General features: G+C 57.3%; 1 protein-coding gene across 1 annotated transcript in view; it reads left to right on the top strand.

Moving 5' to 3' along the window:
* BRIP1 (BRCA1 interacting DNA helicase 1) overlaps positions 1 to 15,758 on the top strand; it is a 36,711-nt gene extending 20,953 nt beyond the window's left edge. The window contains exons 14-19 of the mRNA XM_032967526.2: positions 604 to 744; positions 1,407 to 1,568; positions 9,861 to 10,020; positions 11,970 to 12,091; positions 13,764 to 13,959; positions 14,077 to 15,758. Of these exons, the coding sequence (XP_032823417.2) occupies positions 604 to 744; positions 1,407 to 1,568; positions 9,861 to 10,020; positions 11,970 to 12,091; positions 13,764 to 13,959; positions 14,077 to 15,170 (1,875 nt within the window). The 3' untranslated portion in view covers positions 15,171 to 15,758. The remainder of the gene's footprint in view (positions 1 to 603; positions 745 to 1,406; positions 1,569 to 9,860; positions 10,021 to 11,969; positions 12,092 to 13,763; positions 13,960 to 14,076) is intronic.
* The last annotated feature ends 3,002 nt before the right edge of the window (positions 15,759 to 18,760 follow it).

Below are 18,760 nucleotides of genomic sequence, written 5' to 3'. Positions count from 1 at the left end.
CCGGCGACCCGACTTGGATTCCCGCTCACGGCCAACGGCGGTGACGATTATCCGAACCGGTCCTGGGCCTCCGACTAGGTCAACTCAGACTCAAATAAGTACCTGGTGCGATGTGTAAACATTTCCACTAGGGATACAAAGGCGGCCAGGGCGTGGTGCTGGCCATCCACCTCTCGTGTGCCGTGTCGGCCTTTCTAGGTATTGCTGAACGCTAACAGCACTCGCCCCAAAATTATGTTAAGGCTATACGGGGCATCTTGTCTCTGTGCGCGTGAAAACTGGTGACTAAGTGGTAGGAGCGGGTGAATCTCAATCCTCAGATTCGGTGTTGAAATCCGTGTTGAGGGGTTGACTCAGCCCATCATCCCCCCCCTTGGGCCGATAAATAGGTACCACTTTTGTGAGGGGGGAGGTGGTAGTCAACATCGGTCGTCCAATGAATAAGCTCGCCCCCCCCCCCCCCCCCGTCATAGAAACGTGGATAATGTTCTACCCGCCTCGTCGCTCGAAGAGCCGCGGACAGGCGATGAGCACCGATGCCCGAGCGTTCATTTGAGCAGGAAATCCCTTTTGACCGGTGTCCGTGCGCGTGTTCGTTCGCAGGCTTTCTCGGACCTGAGCGCGCACGCCCGCACCATCATCCTCACCTCGGGCACGCTGAGCCCCATGGCGTCGTTCTCCTCCGAGCTGGGAGTCTCCTTCACGATCCAGCGCGAGGCCACGCACGTCATCAACCCCTCGCAGGTGTGCGCGCACGCCGAGCCACGGACGGCGCAGCCCAACGCGAACCGACGGACAAAAACTCCTGCCCTCTTAGTAGGTGCCCTTTGCTAGAGATGAGTTTTGGTTTAGAAGAATACACGTGGGCGCCGCGGTGGCGAGACGGTTGACCGCCTCGCCTGGTACGCAGGAGGTCGGTCGCTGGTTGAGAATCGGAATATTTAATCGTGCCGGAGGAATACGATGAGCTGTAAAGCTGTTTTTCACAGATGTCCAGTTCGATCCCGACCCTGACGACTACTGTATATTTGGAGTTTCCATGTCCCTATTTGCCCGTGGTCACGTGGATTTTTCACCGGGTGCTCTGCTTCGATCGCCACTTTCATGGCAGTCGTCGTGAGAAGAATGGGACGCGTGTAGGCTGCCATCTTCCACTCCAGAAGCATGAATGTAAACAGAATCGAAATATCACAACAGTGTGACCTTTTTTGTGCACCACCATAACGCTCTCTTACCAAGTCACTGTGTGCCACTCTCCGGACATAATAGGCGCTCGCAAAACAGCGCTCCCATTGGCGCACTCCCGTCAGACAAATCGAGAGGGATCCCTGTGTCTGTGGCACCCTGTGCGTGTCCGTCCCCCTCCCACCCTCCCCCCCCCCCCCTCCCGGTACCCCACGGGTGAGGTGTGGGTGGGCACGGTAGGGCTGGGCCCCAGCGGGAGGGAGCTGTGCGCCACGTACTGCCACACCGAGACGTTCGCCTTCCAGGACGAGCTGGGGGAGCTGCTGCTGAGCGTGTGCCGCACGGTGCCACGAGGGGTGCTCTGCTTCCTGCCCTCGTACAAGGTACGACCGCCGCCCCCCGCCGCACGCCACTCTGACCCTCTCCCGTTGGCACGGTCGGCTACGTGCGGTGCGAAATGCGTTCTCCCGTACTTGCACGAGCGTACGTCCGCATGTTGCGGGGCGGGTGTCCCGCTCACCGGCGAATCATCGGAACGCGCGAGCGGGTGTGCGTACGCACGATAGCGCACGACAGTAAGCACACGCGTACAATCAGTACGAGCACGTGCACCTTCAGATGCGTTCACGTACACCGGTGGAGACGAGGCGAAGATCTCCCGTTGTAGTCTGCAACAGGCTGTCGGCGGCAAATTGCTGTTTCGTGAGCGCCTATTAAGGCTGGCACAGTGCGGAATGGGTGGTGTGGCGAGGATCACGACGGGCTGCCTTTGTCTTCATGGCGCCGGTGTTTGTGTACCCCGGCAGGTACTCATTCAAGGTGAGGCCGCCCGGGTGAGATATTCACCGGTGATGTTACAGCGCTGAGCGTTTCCCTCCACTCACATTCACGCGCACACGGCTTAGGAGGTGGCGCATCGCATGATGATCTCTGCGTGACCCCCTCAACCCCGCCTCTGAAGCCAGGTCCACAATCTAATCTCTCTCGAAAGCCGTGCGACTCGATCATCGCCTGCGACCGCTTTGTCCGGAATCTCGGCGAGAAGTTGCGTGGCAAGGGGGTGGAGTCTGGGCGTGGCTGGAGTGTATGGCCACGCCCCTTTCCAACAGAGCCCCCGCCCCCTCAGTCTGGATAGCTCCACCCACCCGACCCCTTTCACCCCCGTCACCAATACAGCGAGCAATCACAGTTCTCGAATGTGCAGCGACGCACTTGTGAACCGCTTCGCGACAAATCGCGCAACGGATCGCCGCTTAAAAGTCAGGTCTCTCCCTTTCTGCGAACAGCCAGTTGCGCAATTTCTGCCTGCAACCGGTTGCAGGGGACGTCCGCATGAAAGCCGTTCGGTTGCACGCAACCGATCGCTCAGGGTGCGGACCCTGGTGTATACGACTGGTTTACAAGCTGTGTGTCAGGGTCATGGCACCAACCTCCCTCCCTTCCTCCCTCTCTCCCTCCCTCCCTGCCTCCCTCCCTCTCTCCCTCCCTCCCTCCCTCTCCCCCTCCCTCCCTCCCTCTCCCCCTCCCTCCCTCCCTCCCTCCCTCTCTCCTCCCTCCCTCCCTCTCCCCCTCCCTCCCTCCCTCTCTCCCTCCCTCCCTCCCTGCCTCCCTCCCTCCCTCCCTGCCTCCCTCCCTCCCTCCCTCTCCCCCTCCCTCCCTCTCCCCCTCCCTCCCTCTCCCCCTCCCTCCCTCCCTCCCTCCCTCCCCGTAGAGGGCAAATCGGTGGAGGGAGGGGGTGATGGACACCTGTTTTTGATAAGAATTGGGAGGAGGAGTAGGAGAGCGAAGGGAGAGCGGGGGCAGAGAGAGTGGGGATGAGATAACGCTGGAAGAGGAGGCGGAGGAGGAGGAGGAGGAGGAGGGGGACAGCAGAGCCAGGGATGATGGGCGAGGGTCGTGAAAGTTCTAGGAGTAGTCCGGTAGAGGGAGCAGCGGTGCACGGGAGGGAGGGGACGAGTCCTGTGAACAAAACATAACCAAGGAGTGTGCATGAGGAGTGGATGATGGGAGTCGACTGGAGACGGGAGAGAGTGCTGCAGTTGAGTGGAGGTCCAGAGAGAGATTGTGAGAGCGTCGGCGATGAAGAGAGAAGGAGGTGTCGGTGTCGAGAGAGAAGAGCGAGATGGGAAGCGTTGGGATAGTGTGAGAGTGTGCAATAGCGCGGTCACGGAGTGGAGGAAGGAGGGGGAGAGCGGGGCAGATGGAGGGGGTGGATGGGAGGAGAGCGTGGCATGGAGGGGGTGGAGCGGTGGTGCAGCGGTTGGCGCGCCGCGCTACGAACCCCCGCGGATCTGAGTGTGATCTCCGCGGGCGCTACTGGCGCCGGTGGCAACTCGTGACATCTGAAGCGTTGCCCGGCCCCGCCGTCCACCACACCAACTCGCGCTGACCTGGCGCGGTGAAGTGCGGTGAAACAATATCTCTCCGCGTGACCGACACGGTGGAGGGAGGGGGTGTGGTGGAGCGGCGGATTAACAAAGGCCTGTAAATTAAATTTTCAGTCACGGCATCGCGAGCGTCGGAGATGGGAGAGTGCGCATTAACGAGCATTACAGCGAGGAGTGGAGCGCATTAAAGGAGGTGGGGGGGGGTTAAGATCCTGAATTGAGAAGGGAGAGTGCGGAGAGAGTGAGAGAGAGAGAGAGAGCAAGGGGAGAGTTTGGCGGAGAGAGTTCGCAAGAAGGGCTGCGATTGTAAATCGCGGCGGAGGCATTACGGTGGCGCCGCACGCGTTCCGGTGATTGGCAAAGTCTCCCCCGTAAAAAACCAGACGCACAGCGCCGCACGCGGAGAAGCGGTGGGGCCGGAGGGGGGTGGGGGAGAGATAGCGAGCGAGACAGACACACAGACGGACGCACGCACATCCCCGCTCGTAAATCCCACGGGCCGATGGGCTCGCTAAGCTCTGTGGCTCGCCAGTTCCTAAGTCATCTTTAAAAGAAGGCCTCTTAAGAAGTCTGTCTTTTCCCTCCTCTCTGTCTCTCTTCAAGTGCCCCCCCCCCTCCACGCAGCATCACCCCCCACCCTCCTTATCTTCCCTCTCGGTGTCTGTCGTATTCACTTTGTGATCTGCCACCCTAATGTATGTCGTACCCCCTGTACATTGGGGTTCTGCACGCGCTTCTGTGCCTTTCATTTGTCAGCGCTCCACTCCGTGAAATTCTTCTCTCTCTCGCTTTCTCTCTCTCACTCGCTCTCTCTCTCGCTCTCGCTCTCTCTCTCGTTCGCTCTCGTTCGCTCTCTCTCTCGCTCTCTCTCTCTCGCTCTCTCTCGCTCTCTCGTTGTCTCTCTCTCGCTCTCTCTCTCGTTCTCACTCTCTCGCTTGCTCTCTCGCTCTCTCTCGCTTGCTCTCTCGCTCGCTCGCTCGCTCTCTCTCTCTCTCTCGCTCTCTCTCGCTCGCTCTCTCTTGCTCTCTGTCTCGCTCTCTTTCGCTCGCTCTCGCTCGCTCTCGCTCTCTCTCTCTTTCTCGCTCTCTCTCGCTCGCTCTCTCTCGCTTGCTCTCTCTCGCTCGCTCTCTCTCGCTCTCTCTCGCTCTCTCTCTCTCACTCGCTCTCTCTCTCTCTCGCTTGCTCTCTCGCTCGCTCTCTCGCTCTCGCTCGCTTGCTATCTCTCGCTCTCTCTCGATGGCTATCTCTCGCTCTCTCTCGCTCTCTCGCTCTCTCGCTGTCTCTCTCTCTCTCGCTCTCTCTCGCTCTCTCACTCGCTCTCTCTCTCTCGCTCTCTCTCTCGCTCTCTCGCTCTCTCTCGCTCTCTCGCGCTCTCTCGCTCTCTCACTCGCTCTCTCTCTCTCACTCGCTCTCTCTCGCTCTCGCTCGCTCTCTCGCTCTCTCTCTCACTCGCTCTCTCTCTCACTCGCTCTCTCTCTCTCACTCGCTCTCTCTCTCACTCGCTCTCTCTCGCTCTCGCTTGCTCTCTCTCTCGCTGTCTCTCTCTCTCTCTCGCTCGCTCTCTCTCTCGCTCTCTCTCGCTCGCTTGCTCTCTCTCGCTGTCACTCTCACTCGCTCTCCTCCATCTCTCACACTCGTCATTCTATCTCACTATTCTCTCTCTTTCTCTCTCCCTTCCCTGTTTTGCATCACAGTTTATCCTCTGTCTCTAATATCTCTCCTCTCCCTGCCTCTCCCACGTCTCTTCCTCCCCCGTACCCTTTACTTCGTCACCTTTCCTGTCACGTGTCTCTCTCTCTCCCCGTGGTCGCGTGGATTTTTCACCGGGTCCTCCGGTTTTTCCCTCCACTATAAATTTCCAAGCGACCACTTCTTTGAGCTATCAACTGTGATGGCCAGGTCGCTTCTGAAAAAGAGCTACATAGCTCGGTGGGGCCTTACCTGGTAAAATAAAAATAAATCGTGATTTATCTTTCGCTCCCTTCTCTCTCCTCTCTTTATCTTTCCCTTCTCAATCTCTCCCTCCCTCACCTCCACCCTTGCCGTCCTTTCTCTCCTGCTGCCCCGCGTGCCCCTCTCCTCTCTCTCTTCATGTCACCTCGCCCCAAGCTCCCCTCCCTCCCTGCACCCCCTCCCACGGCCTCCTCCCTGCCCCCCCCCCCCGCGTCGCCTCTCCAAGCTCCGGCCTCCGCCCGCGTCCCTCCACGATGCGGGTGCCGGGCCTGCGGCGCCCGCTCGTGGGACGGCTGACGAGGGCGGCCTGCGCGCTGGCGTCGTGGTGGCGGTGCGAGCGAGCGAGCGAGCATCGACCTGTCCTTGCTCCTCTTTACGGGCGGCTGGAGACGAAGCAGGGGCGGCGCGATGAAAGGGTCGCCCGGGCCGCTCCCGCCCCCCCCCAGCCCCCCCTGCCCGCCCCCCCACTTTAGGACCTGGCCCGAACCGAGGGCCCCGTTTTGTAGGCGTCCACTGTTGGCATTTCCAGGTGCCGTGAGATGAAACGGAGACGGTTTTAAAATACATTTTTTTTTTTTTTGCTCGCTCGCTTGCATTCTGGATTAGGAGAGAAAGCCCTCTTAAAAATGTTGAATGATCGCTCGGCCACTCGGGGCGCGCGCTTAGCGGAAATCCGTCTCAATAAATGCTCCGATGTGAAAAGGCCGTTGCTCAAAACGCCAGCCTACCTCGGCACATTTTTCTTTTTTTTCTGCCGCCATACGGCAGCGGCAACGATTAATGCGGCGCGTCGTTGCGAGTGGGCGGGCGCTCTCGCCGACCGCCATCGCCGGCCTCTCCCAATTCGTTTCGAGGTCCGCGAGACGTTCCGCTTCCCCGTCAGCAGTGGGAAAGTGTCATCGTCACACCGGGCGATTGTACGGATCGTCGGAGTGTCGGCTGCCCAGTAAGGAAGTTGCATCTTGCAATTGCCACAAGCTGGAAAGGCAGCCAGCCCCAGCCAGGCGGCGAGCTGGCGCCTACCAACAATTGCCCCAAGCTCTGTCGTCCTCCGTACGTCAAGATGTTTCCCGCCGAATTAAGGAGCGTTCTTACGCGTGCGAGGGGGCAACGCTCTATCCCAAGCAGATGGTACGGCAAAGTGCGGATGTCGCTGTACCGTCTTCTGCTAGTGAGCCAGGGTTTCACGTTCTCCTCGATGCCCACGAGTTGTGCAACATCCGTGCGTGATCCACCAATCCTCGCTGCCTCCACGGTGCCGGATTACAGGCCACGTGCAAAGCCACTATCGCCCGGCATATAAAACGGTCACCAATTAATAACATCAACATTACAAAAGGCCGATTTCCTTCTCAAATGAGCTTTGAAGCATTTGTGCTCATCTCCCGGTTACAGCCCTATGGCAGTGGTGGAAATTCCACCTTCCTATGGTGGGAGCGAGTCTCTCCATACAAACTAAACTAAACTATTTTAAAAAAATGTACTAGATAAGGCCCATCCATGTGCTACCCAGGCTGAACCCTGCGGAGCTTCCGAGATCTGACTAAACCCACGACCCAACCACGCTTAATTTGGTGATTCGCTCGTAACCCAAGTCAAGCCAATTAGATTTTTTTTGCATGCGCAGGTTGTTCCGCATGTCACGTCACACATCTGCCGCTCGAAAGCGCCATCATCGTCAGATCAAGACACCTGGGCACGTTGCTGAACGTTGTGCAGAGATGCGCCGAGAAAATGACAAACAGACTAAAATAATCATGATCATTGGGGGGGCGGTGACGCGGCCCAGCCGGGTCGCGTCACCGCCCGCTCGTCGCTGCGCAGGTTCGCGGTTCGAGTCCGGCGGCCGCGCGCCCAGACACGGATCGTGCGGTGGTTAGCGCCACGAAACCCGGCCACCCGAGTTCGAGTCCCACTCGAGGCCACCAACCCGTGACAATTTTCTGAATCGGTCCTGGACTTCAAACGAGTGCCCGGTGGCGGCGTGTACAGCATCGCCACTGGGGAGACAAAGGCGGCCGGGCGCGGCGCCGGCCACCCGCCCCCTCGCGCGCCATTCCGGCCTTCAGAGGGTGTGTCGCCACTCGCCGACAGCACTCGGCCCCCAGCAGTTTGTTGAGGCTGCACGGCGGCCGGGGATCTTTGTCGTGGTTGTGAGCACAGAAGTCAACGAGCAGCAGCCCTCAGGGCCCTGGTTGCGTGTTTTGCAAAGGGTTCTTATTTGCCGCTGGCTTGCGTCTCTCAGCTTTGGGGAAACCCCTTTGATCAACGTGGCCGATCGAGCGAAGCTGACCCTTAACTCGAGCCTCCTTGATATTGCATCGTGTTTACGAGCGCCGCGGAGCCCTGTCCCCCCCCCTCGCCCCGCACCCCGCTGCGGACACGGCGGACGGACGAACGCGGCGTGGCGGGGGGGGTGGGGGGCCGGCCCCCTTCCGCCTCGGTCGCAGAGCGTCGGCCGAGGGCAAGGTCGCCGTTGCCTGCCGCCGGCGTGCGTTGCGACCCGCCGAGCTCGCGAAATGCCTCTGCGTCCGCTGCCGGCGGAGCCACGCACGGCAGGGTCAGTGGGCCGGTGTCGGGGCGCGTGCGTGTCTGGCAGCCCCAGGTTTATCATCGCCAGCGTCGTCAACGTCGGCCGCGTTCAGTCCACTGCTGGATGAAACCCTCCCCCAAAGCGGCTGCCGCCGCCACCGCTCGCGACGCTGCGACGTTATAATCTGAATGTTTATTGACGTGCGGGAGGAATCCGAAGAGCTGCAAAGCTCTTTTACACAGATGGCGGTAACCCTTTGTGGGAGCTCTGCGCTGTCATATGTCCTCTCCCCCCCCCCCCCCCCCCCATGCGATGTCCCCCCCACCACCTCCCTCCCCCTCTCCTCCGCCCGTTAAACTCTTTACAAAGCGCAGAGCGTCTGGGCTCCCGGGCCGCCACGCCATCGTCTCCGGCAGCCGCCCTGGATCTCATTATGGCCGAGATGTCCGCTTGAGATGTGCCTGGGACCGGGGATTATATACGTGTGTGTGTGCGTGTGTGTGTGCGTCGGGGCAAGCGTGCCCGTGTGTGTGTGTGCGTGTGTGTGTGTTGGGGCACGTGTGTGCGTGTGTGTGCGCGTGTACGTGTTCGTTTGTGCGAGTTTCGGAATGGGGGGTGGAAGTGCGGCTGTTAGTGCGCGCTGTGCTTCGAACCCGGCCAACCGAGTTTTATTCACGCTCACGGCCATCACCAGTGACGATTATCTGAACCGGTCATGGCCCTTCTCCTAGGTCGACTCAGCCTCAGTTGAGTACCTGATGCGGTGTGTAAACATCGCCACTGGGGAGACAAAGGCGGCCGGGCGTGGTGTTGGCCACCCACCCCCTCGTATGCCGTGCCGGCCTTCACAGGTGCTCGCTAACAGCACTTGCCCCAACACTCTGTTATGGCCCACTGAGCTATATAGCTCTATTACAGAAGCGACCTGGCCACAAATGATAGCTCAATGATGTCTCTTATTATGTGGAAATGCATAGGAGTCAAATACTCTAAACGTGTGATGTTGATTCTAAATGTGGAGGACCCTGAGAAAAATCCACGGATTCACGGGGAGACCATGTAAAACTCCAAATATACAGCAGCAGCAGCAGCAGGCATCAGGGTCAGGATCTAACCCACGACCTCCTGCATACAGGCGAGGTAGTCAACATCTAGCCACCGTGGCGCACTATTTGTTGAATGAAATCGCTGCTGGGCAGGGTGCGGGCGGGTGGGGGAGGCGCTACCCCCCAACGGGTGGAATGGGCGCCCGGTTCTCGAGACGCGTCCACGGCGTTCTCTCCGGCGCATTCGGGCTCCTCATAAATCATAACGCGCGCACGGGCAGGGGGACACGCGCGCAGCTGTCCTGACTTCTGTGAACAAAGAGCTTCTTAGCTCATTGGATTCCTCCAGTCTAAATAAGGATTCCGATAAGAGATAGGTGCCTCGGCCGCGCGCGTCCCCGCCCGGCCCCGAAGCGTTCGGAGCGGCGGCACGGCGCTTGCCCACGTCTGGGGGCTTGCTGCGCGGCGCGATTGCCGCGCCTCCAGTTTGCCGAAGCTGCGCCCGCGTGCCCCCAGCGCGCCTGGGGGCACGCCGCTATTCGAGTCGGTCTTGGGCCCCTTCCCTCAAATAGAGGCGGGGAGCGGCGTGCAAACGATCCTCGCCGGGGAGACGAAGGCGGCGTGGCGCTGGCCGCCCACCCCCCTCGTGCGCCGTGCCGGCCTTCTTTGGCGCCCGCTCGCCATCACGGCGCTTGCCCCCGGCCGTCTCGCCGAAGGCTACGCGGGGGATCTTTGTGGCGTGCGCCGCGTGAGCAGATGCTGCAGAAGGTGAGCGAGCGCTGGCAGAGCACGGGGCTGTGGGCGGGACTGGAGCAGCGCAAGCTGGTGATGAGCGAGCCCCAGCGCGGGGAGCGGGCCGAGTTCGACCGCCTCCTGGAGGAGTACTATGCGGCGGTGCACACGGAGGGCCAGCGCGGTACGCACCCCCACCCCCCACCCCCCTCCTGCCCCCCCCAACACCCACCCCCCCCCTACCCCCACCCCTCCACCACCCCACTTCGTGTGCCACAGTGCTGGACTTTCGTAGGTGCTACTCGCTAACAGCACTTTGCCCCAAAAGTCTGCTGAGGCTACATGGGGGATCTTCGTCTTTGCAGTGGTTGGCAGCACTACGTTGGTTTCCCCGGTTACAGCCCACGTCAGTGTTGACTATATCTAAACCATTTTGATTTAAAGCTTTCGTGACTGCAGTAATTCATATTCTTAGCTCTTTCGGTAAAGTCACGTTGAAGGGAAACAATAAAATAATAAAATATATATATAAAACAATAAAAATTCTCACGACGTTTCAACCATAACACAAACGGTCGTCATCAGGTGTGTCGGTTTGCATAAATTTATTTATTTTTAAACGGTGTATTTATTTATTTATAAAAAACCGTTAGCGCCACGCGCAGCGATTTGGCAGTTTATTTAGAAGGACTAGTCCATCTATGTTCTGAAAAGAGGAGGGGGGGAGACGAAAAATTATAAATAAATAAATACACCGTTTAAAAATAAATAAATTTATGCAAACCGACACACCTGATGACGACCGTTTGTGTTATGGTTGAAACGTCGTGAGAATTTTTATTGTTTTATATATATTTTATTGTTTCCCTTCAACGTGACTTTACCGAAAGAGCTAAGAATATATCTAAGTTAGTTCCGGGCCTCCCCTAGGTCGACTCAGGCTTAGAATGCGAGTACCTGGTGCCATGTGTAAACGGCAGCTTTGGGTAGGTCAAAGGAGGCGAGGCGTGGCCTCTGGCCACCCATGTGGCCTCCGTCGGTGAGGAAGCAGCACTTGCCCGACGGTCCGTTAAGGCTATAGGTGAGGAATCTTTGTGTCCGTATGCATGCAGGCGCCACGGTGGCAAGGTGGTAACTACCTCGCCTGGTATATAGGAGGTCCCCAGACCTTGACGCCTGCTGTGTATTTTGAGTTTGCGCCTCTTTTCTCTCCTTGGTCGTGTGGATTTTTCTCCGGGTCCTCCGGTTTTTCCCTCCACATTTTAGAATCGACGTCACGCGTTCAGAGTGTTTGGCTGCCGTACATTTCCACGTGATGATGATGATGAGCCACCGAATTGAGATGTCATTTGTGGTGGCCAGGTCGCTTCTGAAAAAGGGCTCGATAGCTCAGTGGCCCTTACCTGGTAAAATAAAAAAAAATAGTTTAGTTTTTGAATAGTTTATGTATGTGTGACTGCCGTGTGTTTGTGTGTGTGTATATATATGTGTGTATGTGTGTGGGAAGCGATAGTGTAGTGGTTAGCGCGCTGCGCTACGAACCTGGCGACCCGAGTTCGATTCCCGTTCACAGCCAACACCGGTGACGATTATCCGAACTGGTCCTGGGCCTACTCTAGGTCGACTCAGTCTCAAATGAGTACCTGGTGCGGTGTATAAACATCGCCACTGGGGAGAAAAATGGGGCCGGGCATGGTGTTGGTCACCCACCCCCTCGTGTGCCGTGCCGGCCTTCATAGGTGCTCGCTAACAGCACTTGCCCCTACAGTCTGTTAAGGCTATACGGGGGATCTTTGTGTGTGTGTGTGTATATGTGTGTGTGTATGTATGTTCGACACTTCACGTGGCCTCAGGGTGCACATAGCCTGGCACAAGCGTCGTGGTGACGTCACCGCCACTTAGTGGTGAATGGCGGTTGTTGTTGTTGTTGTGTGTGTGGCCTGGCACAAGCATCGTGGTGACGTCACCGCCACTTAGTGGTGAATGGCGGTTGTTGTATGTATGTGTGTGGCCTGGCACAAGCATCGTGGTGACGTCACCGCCACTTAGTGGCGAATGGCGGTTGTTGTGTATGTGTGTGTATGTGTGTGTGTTTGTGTGTGTATGTGTGTGCCGTGTGTATGCACGGCTCAGACGGCGCGCTGCTGTTGGCCGTGTGCCGGGGCAAGGTGAGCGAGGGGCTGGACTTTGCCGACGACAATGCCCGCGTGGTGCTCACCGTGGGCATCCCCTACCCCAACACGCGCGGCCTGCAGGTGACTCGTGGGGCACACGCAGTGCCACCACCCTCGTATCACCAGCAAGCACCCTCCATCACTACCCACCGTGACAACCCACCACCACCACCCACTATCGTCACCACCACCAACACCCTCGTATCACCAGCAAGCACCCTCCATCACTACCCACCGTGACAACCCACCACTACCACCACCCACTACCGTCACCACCACCACCCTCGTATCACCAGCAAGCACCCTCCATCACTACCCACCGTGACAACCCACCACCACCACCACCCACTATCGTCACCACCACCAACACCCTCGTATCACCACCAAGCACCCTCCATCACTACCCACCGTGACAACCCACCACCACCACCCACTACCGTCACCACCACCACCCACTATCGTCACCACCACCAACACCCTCGTATCACCACCAAGCACCCTCCATCACTACCCACCGTGACAACCCACCACCACCACCACCACCCACTATCGTCACCACCACCACCACCACCACCCACTCTCGTCACCACCACCACCGTTACAACTTGACGGCAGTTCTCATCGTCATTACCACAATTACAACTCACCCACCATCACCCATCACCACCACCACCACCACACACCGTCACGTCTGTTCTCGTCCATGTCTTGTCAGTGCGGCAGTGTCGCGGCGAGCGCTACGCTGCCCTACGATCCCGGCTACCCGGTTCCGATTCCCGCTCACGGCCACCAACACCGGTGACGTTTATCCGAACCGGTCCTGGGCCTCCCTAGGTCGACTCAGCCTTCACTGAGTACCTGGTGCGGTGGTTCCGTAGCAAACATCGTCACCGGGGAGACAAAGACGTGGCCGGCCGTGGTGTTGGCCACTCGCTCTCTCGTAGGTGCCGCTCTGTCGGCCTTTTATAATAGCTGCTCGCAAAGGGCGCCACGGTGGCTATGAGATGTTAACTACCTCGCCTGGTGTGCAGGAGGTCGTGGGCGATCCCGACCCCGATGCCTGCTGCTGTATATTTGGAGTTTGTGCGTCTCTGTCTCTCTCATCATCATCACGGTGGCTAGGAGATGTTGACTACCTCGCCTGGTGTGCAGGAGGTCGTGGGCGATCCCGACCCTGACCCCTGCTGCTGTATATTTGGAGTTTGTGCGTCTCTCTCTCTCTCATCATCATCACGGTGGCTAGGAGATGTTAACTACCTCGCCTGGTGTGCAGGAGGTCGTGGGCGATCCTGACCCTGACGCCTGCTGCTGTATATTTGGAGTCTGTCTCTCTCTCCCCGTGGTTGCGTGGATTTGTCTCCGGGTCCTCCGGTTTTCCCCTCCCACATTTAGAATCAGCATCACCACCACGCGTTCAGAGTGTTTGGTTGCTGCTGTAAATTTGCACATTGAGAAGCCGCCACTTCGTTGAGCTATCATTAGTGATGGCCAGGTCGCTTCTGAAAAATAAGTTAACGGCCCAGTGGGCTCTGCCTGGTAAGTAAAAATAAAAAATTGTTGAGTTGTATTTGCGTGGTTTTTTTTCGTGATTTGTTTACCTCTCCTGTGCTTTGCACTGTGTTTGTTGTTGTTGTTGTAACGTTCTGATCCCGTGCCCCGGCTAGAAGCCTGTGAAAAAAAAAAGAGCTTCATGGCTCATCGGATTCCTCCCGCAGTCCAAATGGACGTTCCGACTGGGATTGCGCGTGCGCAGGTGAAGCTGAAACGCGACTACAACGACCTGCACGTGCGCTCGCGCGGCCTGCTGTCCGGGAGCCGCTGGTACGAGGTGCAGGCCTTCCGCGCCCTCAACCAGGCCCTGGGCCGCTGCATCCGCCACCGCCACGACTGGGGGGCCCTGCTGCTGGTGGACGCTCGCTTCGGCAAGAACCCCGCCAAGTACACCGAGGGTACGGTGCCGCCGGCGTCCGCCCGCCCCGATATCCGCCACGAGCACCCACGCGCACCCCGGCGGCCGCCACGTATCCCCGATATCCACCGCGCCCACCGCTTGTGCGTGCGCGCAGGTCTCTCGAAGTGGTTGCGGCAGCAAGTGCGGCACTACGCCGACTTCGCCAGCGGCCTCCGCTCCCTCTCGGCCTTCACGGAGGCCTGCCGGGCCACCCTGAGCCCCGCCGATCCCGCCGGCCCCGTCGCGGCCGGGCCCTCTCCCGGCCAACCCGCGGCCGCGATAGAGCCGGCCGCTCCCCCTCCCGGCCACGGCGCCGCGTTCGACCGCGGCACGGCCGGACTTGGCAGGGCCGGCGTCGCGCACGACGCCGGCGGCGGCCGAGCGACCCCCGCCCGCGACCCCCCTCCGGCCACGCCGGCGCCCGCGTTGGACATCGCCGGCGGGAGACGGCAGCGGGGGCGGCAGCGGCATTGGCGGGGACGGGAGGCGCGACACCGCGGCTTCGCGTCGATTGCCCGCTTCCTGTCGCCTCCCGGCGGCCCCGGTGGAGCCGGCGTCGGTGCCGAACGGCGCGAGGCGACGCCGGCGCCGTGGCCCCCGGGCTCGCGGCACGGCCTCCCGGTGGAGGGGGGCGACGCGGTCGCCGCCGAAACCGGCGGCGACCGCGTGGCCACCGACGACACCGCCACTACCGCCGCCGGTATCGCCGCCACTATCGCCGCCCCCGCCGGGTTCGCCGCCCCCGCCGCCGCCACCGCCGGCGCCGCCGGCGCCGCGCTCGTCCCTGCCGTTACCACCGTCGGCACCGCGGCGCCGCCGTGCCGGGACGACGCCGACGACGCCGACGACGCCGACGACCATCGCTGCTACACCCCGGAGCTGTTTGAGCCGGAGTGGGAGGGGGCGGAGCGGGAGGAGAATCCGGAGCGCCGCTTTGCGGTTCCGACCGCCGCCGCCGCCGCCGCCGCCGCCGCCGCGGCGGCCCCGGAGAGCGACACGGCGGAGACGGCGGCGGGACCGGTGGGGTCGTCGGTCGCGGAGGCCGAGCGGGAGGAGACGGAGGCACCGGGCCGCGGCTCGCCGACGAGCCCCGGGAACGACGGGCTGTGCCGCAGGGTGAGGTTGTCCAAGACGAGGCAGCGGCGCGAGCGGCGCCAGTCGGGCGGGACCGGAACGCTGTCGTGGTGGGGAGGCGCCGGGGTGCCCTGATTCCTCGTTGCGTGCGTTGATCTCGTTGTTTTCGATGTGACGCTAAAGTGCGCGTGCCCGTGTGACCGCCTGCGGCGGTCGCCCGCTCAAGGTTTCTTTTTTTTTTTGGGGGGGAAATTCCGTTGCGGAGCACGCTGTAAACGTGCCGCGGTGGCTAGGAGATGTTAACTCTCTCACCTGGCATACCGGAGGTCGTGGGTTCGATGCAGACCCAGACGACGCCTGCTGCTGTATCTTTGGAGTTTGCGTGTCTCTCTCTTTCTCCCCGTGGTCACGTGGATTTTTCTCCGTTGCGTTCGTTTCAAGTGTTCACCGGGGGGAGCGGAGGGGGGAGGGGGCACCGCCAACTCCAGCGCGAGTCCCTGGAAGTTTCACTTTGCCGGGGTCACTAAGTCGCCTCTCGTAATTCGGTCCTTTTGGCGTAACAGGTCAGTTGAGCTGGGAACGTCGATCTTATATCGAATATGCGTGAACGTTTACCGTTTTCTCAGGCCTTCCTCTCTCCGTCTCCTCTACCTTCTCTGCGTTTATCAATTATTTTGCCGACATGCTTAAAGTTATTGCGAAATAAAAACGAATCTGTTGCTATTTTTCGTCTTCTCCATTCACATTTCAAATGTTTGCCCTGTTGGAGTGACAAAAAGCACGACTTAAGGCACCCCACGCCCGAGCTCAGGCGGCTGAACGCTCGGAGATTTTTTTTTGCGTGACGAACTTCAAGAGCGTTCAAGGTTTTTTCACCACGAACGCGACGTGACCGTGAAGATTCTTAAGACGGTGTATCCCTGCCCGGCACACAGAAACACCTCGGTAATTCTGTACGTGCGTACAGCGAGGGGAAAAAAAGTATTTGATCCCCTGCTGATTTTGTACGTTTGCCCACTGACAAAGAAATGATCAGTCTATAATTTTAATGGTAGGTTTATTTGAACAGTGAGAGACAGAATAACGAAAAAAAATCCAGAAAAACGCATGTCAAAAATGTTAAAAATTGATTTGCATTTTAATGAGGGAAATAAGTGTTTGACCCCTCTGCAGAACATGACTTAGTACTTGGTGGCAAAATCTTTGTTGACAATCACAGAGGTCAGACGTTTCTTGTAGTTGGCCACCAGGTTTGCACACATCTCAGGAGGGATTTTGTCCCACTCCTCTTTGCAGATCTTCTCCAAGTCATTAAGGTTTCGAGGCAGACGTTTGGCAACTCGAACCTTCAGCTCCCTCCACAGATTTTCAATGGGATTAAAGTCTGGAGACTGGCTAGCCCACTCCAGGACCTTAATGTGCTTCTTCTTGAGGCACTCCTTTGTTGCCTTGGCCGTGTGTTTTGGGTCATTGTCATGCTGAAATACCCATCCACGACCCATTTTCAATGCCCTGGCTGAGGGAAGGAGGTTCTCACGGTACATGGCCTCGTCCATCGTCCCTTTGATGCGGTGAAGTTGTCCTGTCCCCTTAGAAAAACACCCCCAAAGCATAATGTTTCCACCTCCATGTTTGACGGTGGGGATGGTGTTCTTGGGGTCATAGGCAGCATTCCTCCTCCTCCAAACACGGCGAGTTGAGTTGATGCCAAAGAGCTCCATTTTGGTCTCATCTGACCACAACACTTTCACCCAGTTGTCCTCTGAATCATTCAGATGTTCATTGGCAAACTTTGACGGGCATGTATATGTGCTTTCTTGAGCATGGGGACCTTGCGGGCTCTGCAGGATTTCAGTCCTTCACGGCCTAGTGTGTTACCAATTGTTTTCTTGGTGACTATGGTCCCAGCTGCCTTGAGATCATTGACAAGATCCTCCTGTGTAGTTCTGGGCTGATTCCTCACCGTTCTCATGATCATTGCAACTCCACGAGGTGAGATCTTGCATGGAGCCCCAGGCCAAGGGAGATTGACAGTTCTTTTGTGTTTCTTCCATTTGCGAATAATCGCACCAACTGTTGTCACCTTCTCACCAAGCTGCTTGGCAATGGTCTTGTAGCCCATTCCAGCCTTGTGTAGGTCTACAATCTTGTCCCTGAAATCCTTGGAGAGCTCTTTGGTCTTGGCCATGGTGGAGAGATTGGAATCTGATTGGTTGATTGCTTCTGTGGACAGGTGTCTTTTATACAGGTAACAAGCTGAGATTAGGAGCACTCCCTTTAAGAGTGTGCTCCTAATCTCAGCTAGTTACTTGTATAGAAGACACCTGGGAGCCAGAAATCTTTCTGATTGAGAGGGGGTCAAATACTTATTTCCCTCATTAAGATGCAAATCAATTTATAACATTTTTGACATGCGTTTTTCTGGATTTTGTTGTTATTCTGTCTCTCTGTTCAAATAAACCTACCATTAAAATTATAGACTTATAATTTCTTTGTCAGTGGACAAACGTACAAAATCAGCAGGGGATCAAATACTTTTTTCCCTCACTGTTATATGATGTACAATTATAATATGATGTACAATTCTATTATGACGTACAATCATATTATGATGTACATTTATAATATGATGTACAATTATATATAATGTACATTTATATAATGAACTTCTTTACATTGAAATGTCATGTTATGTTGTCAGAATAAAATATATATTGCACTTATGTTCTGCACACGCTAAATAATTGCACGGTGCATTATGTGAAAGGTCCACACACCGCATGTCCAAGTAGCTAAACAATTACAACAACACATCAGTAACACGACTGTGTGTGCGTGTGCGTAGCCTTCAAATGAAAACTACAATGTGGTCAGTGACTTGTCGGGCACTGTTTGTACCGCGGGGGCCTGATGGGAATGACAGAACGTGTAGTCTTACTCATGGCACCAGTGTTGTTAAAGAGGCGAATGAATCGTCACACTTGGGAGTGGAGCAATTGAGTAAGCATACAAAAATTCCGCTTCACTCAGCAGCAGTAAACTCGACTATCTGGGCGAATGAACAACAGCAGCAGCAGTCGGTACGAGACGCGACTTTGCCAGCCGGACTCGTGACCATGGCAGCAGTAGATGCTGATACCCCTGATGATGCACAAATGGATACTATTACAACTCCCTCCAGTAGCGGTGGCGACTGTGGTCATCCAGAGCAGAGGCCGTGGTCGTACAACGCGTCACGTGGTCGTGCAACGCGTCACGTGGTCGTGCAACGCGTCACGACGCAACGCCCCGATAATCCACACAGATGAAGGAGACATCACAGCGACTATGATGATACACTACTACTACACTACTATACTACTACTACACTACTAGACTACTACTACAATACTACTACTATACTACTACACTACTGTACTACTACTACACTACTATACTACTACAATACTACTACACTACTATACTACTACAATACTACTACTATACTACTACACTACTATACTACTACTGCACTACTTTACTACTACACTACCACAACAATACTACTACTATACTACTACACTACTACTACAATACTACTACTATACTACTACACTACTACTACCTCACTACTACTATACTACACTACTACTACACTACTACTCTACTCCTGACGCGGTTGTGAGCTGGGCTTCACCACCTGCATGTGACACTGTCGTTGTGTGGCTCTGCAGCCACATCAGCAG

Source organism: Petromyzon marinus, chromosome 38, assembly GCF_048934315.1.
Source record: "Petromyzon marinus isolate PM22_M1 ecotype Great Lakes invasive population chromosome 38, UKy_Petmar_22M1.pri1.0, whole genome shotgun sequence".
Lineage (NCBI taxonomy): Eukaryota > Metazoa > Chordata > Hyperoartia > Petromyzontiformes > Petromyzontidae > Petromyzon > Petromyzon marinus.
This window is presented reverse-complemented; position numbering and strand designations above follow the sequence as displayed.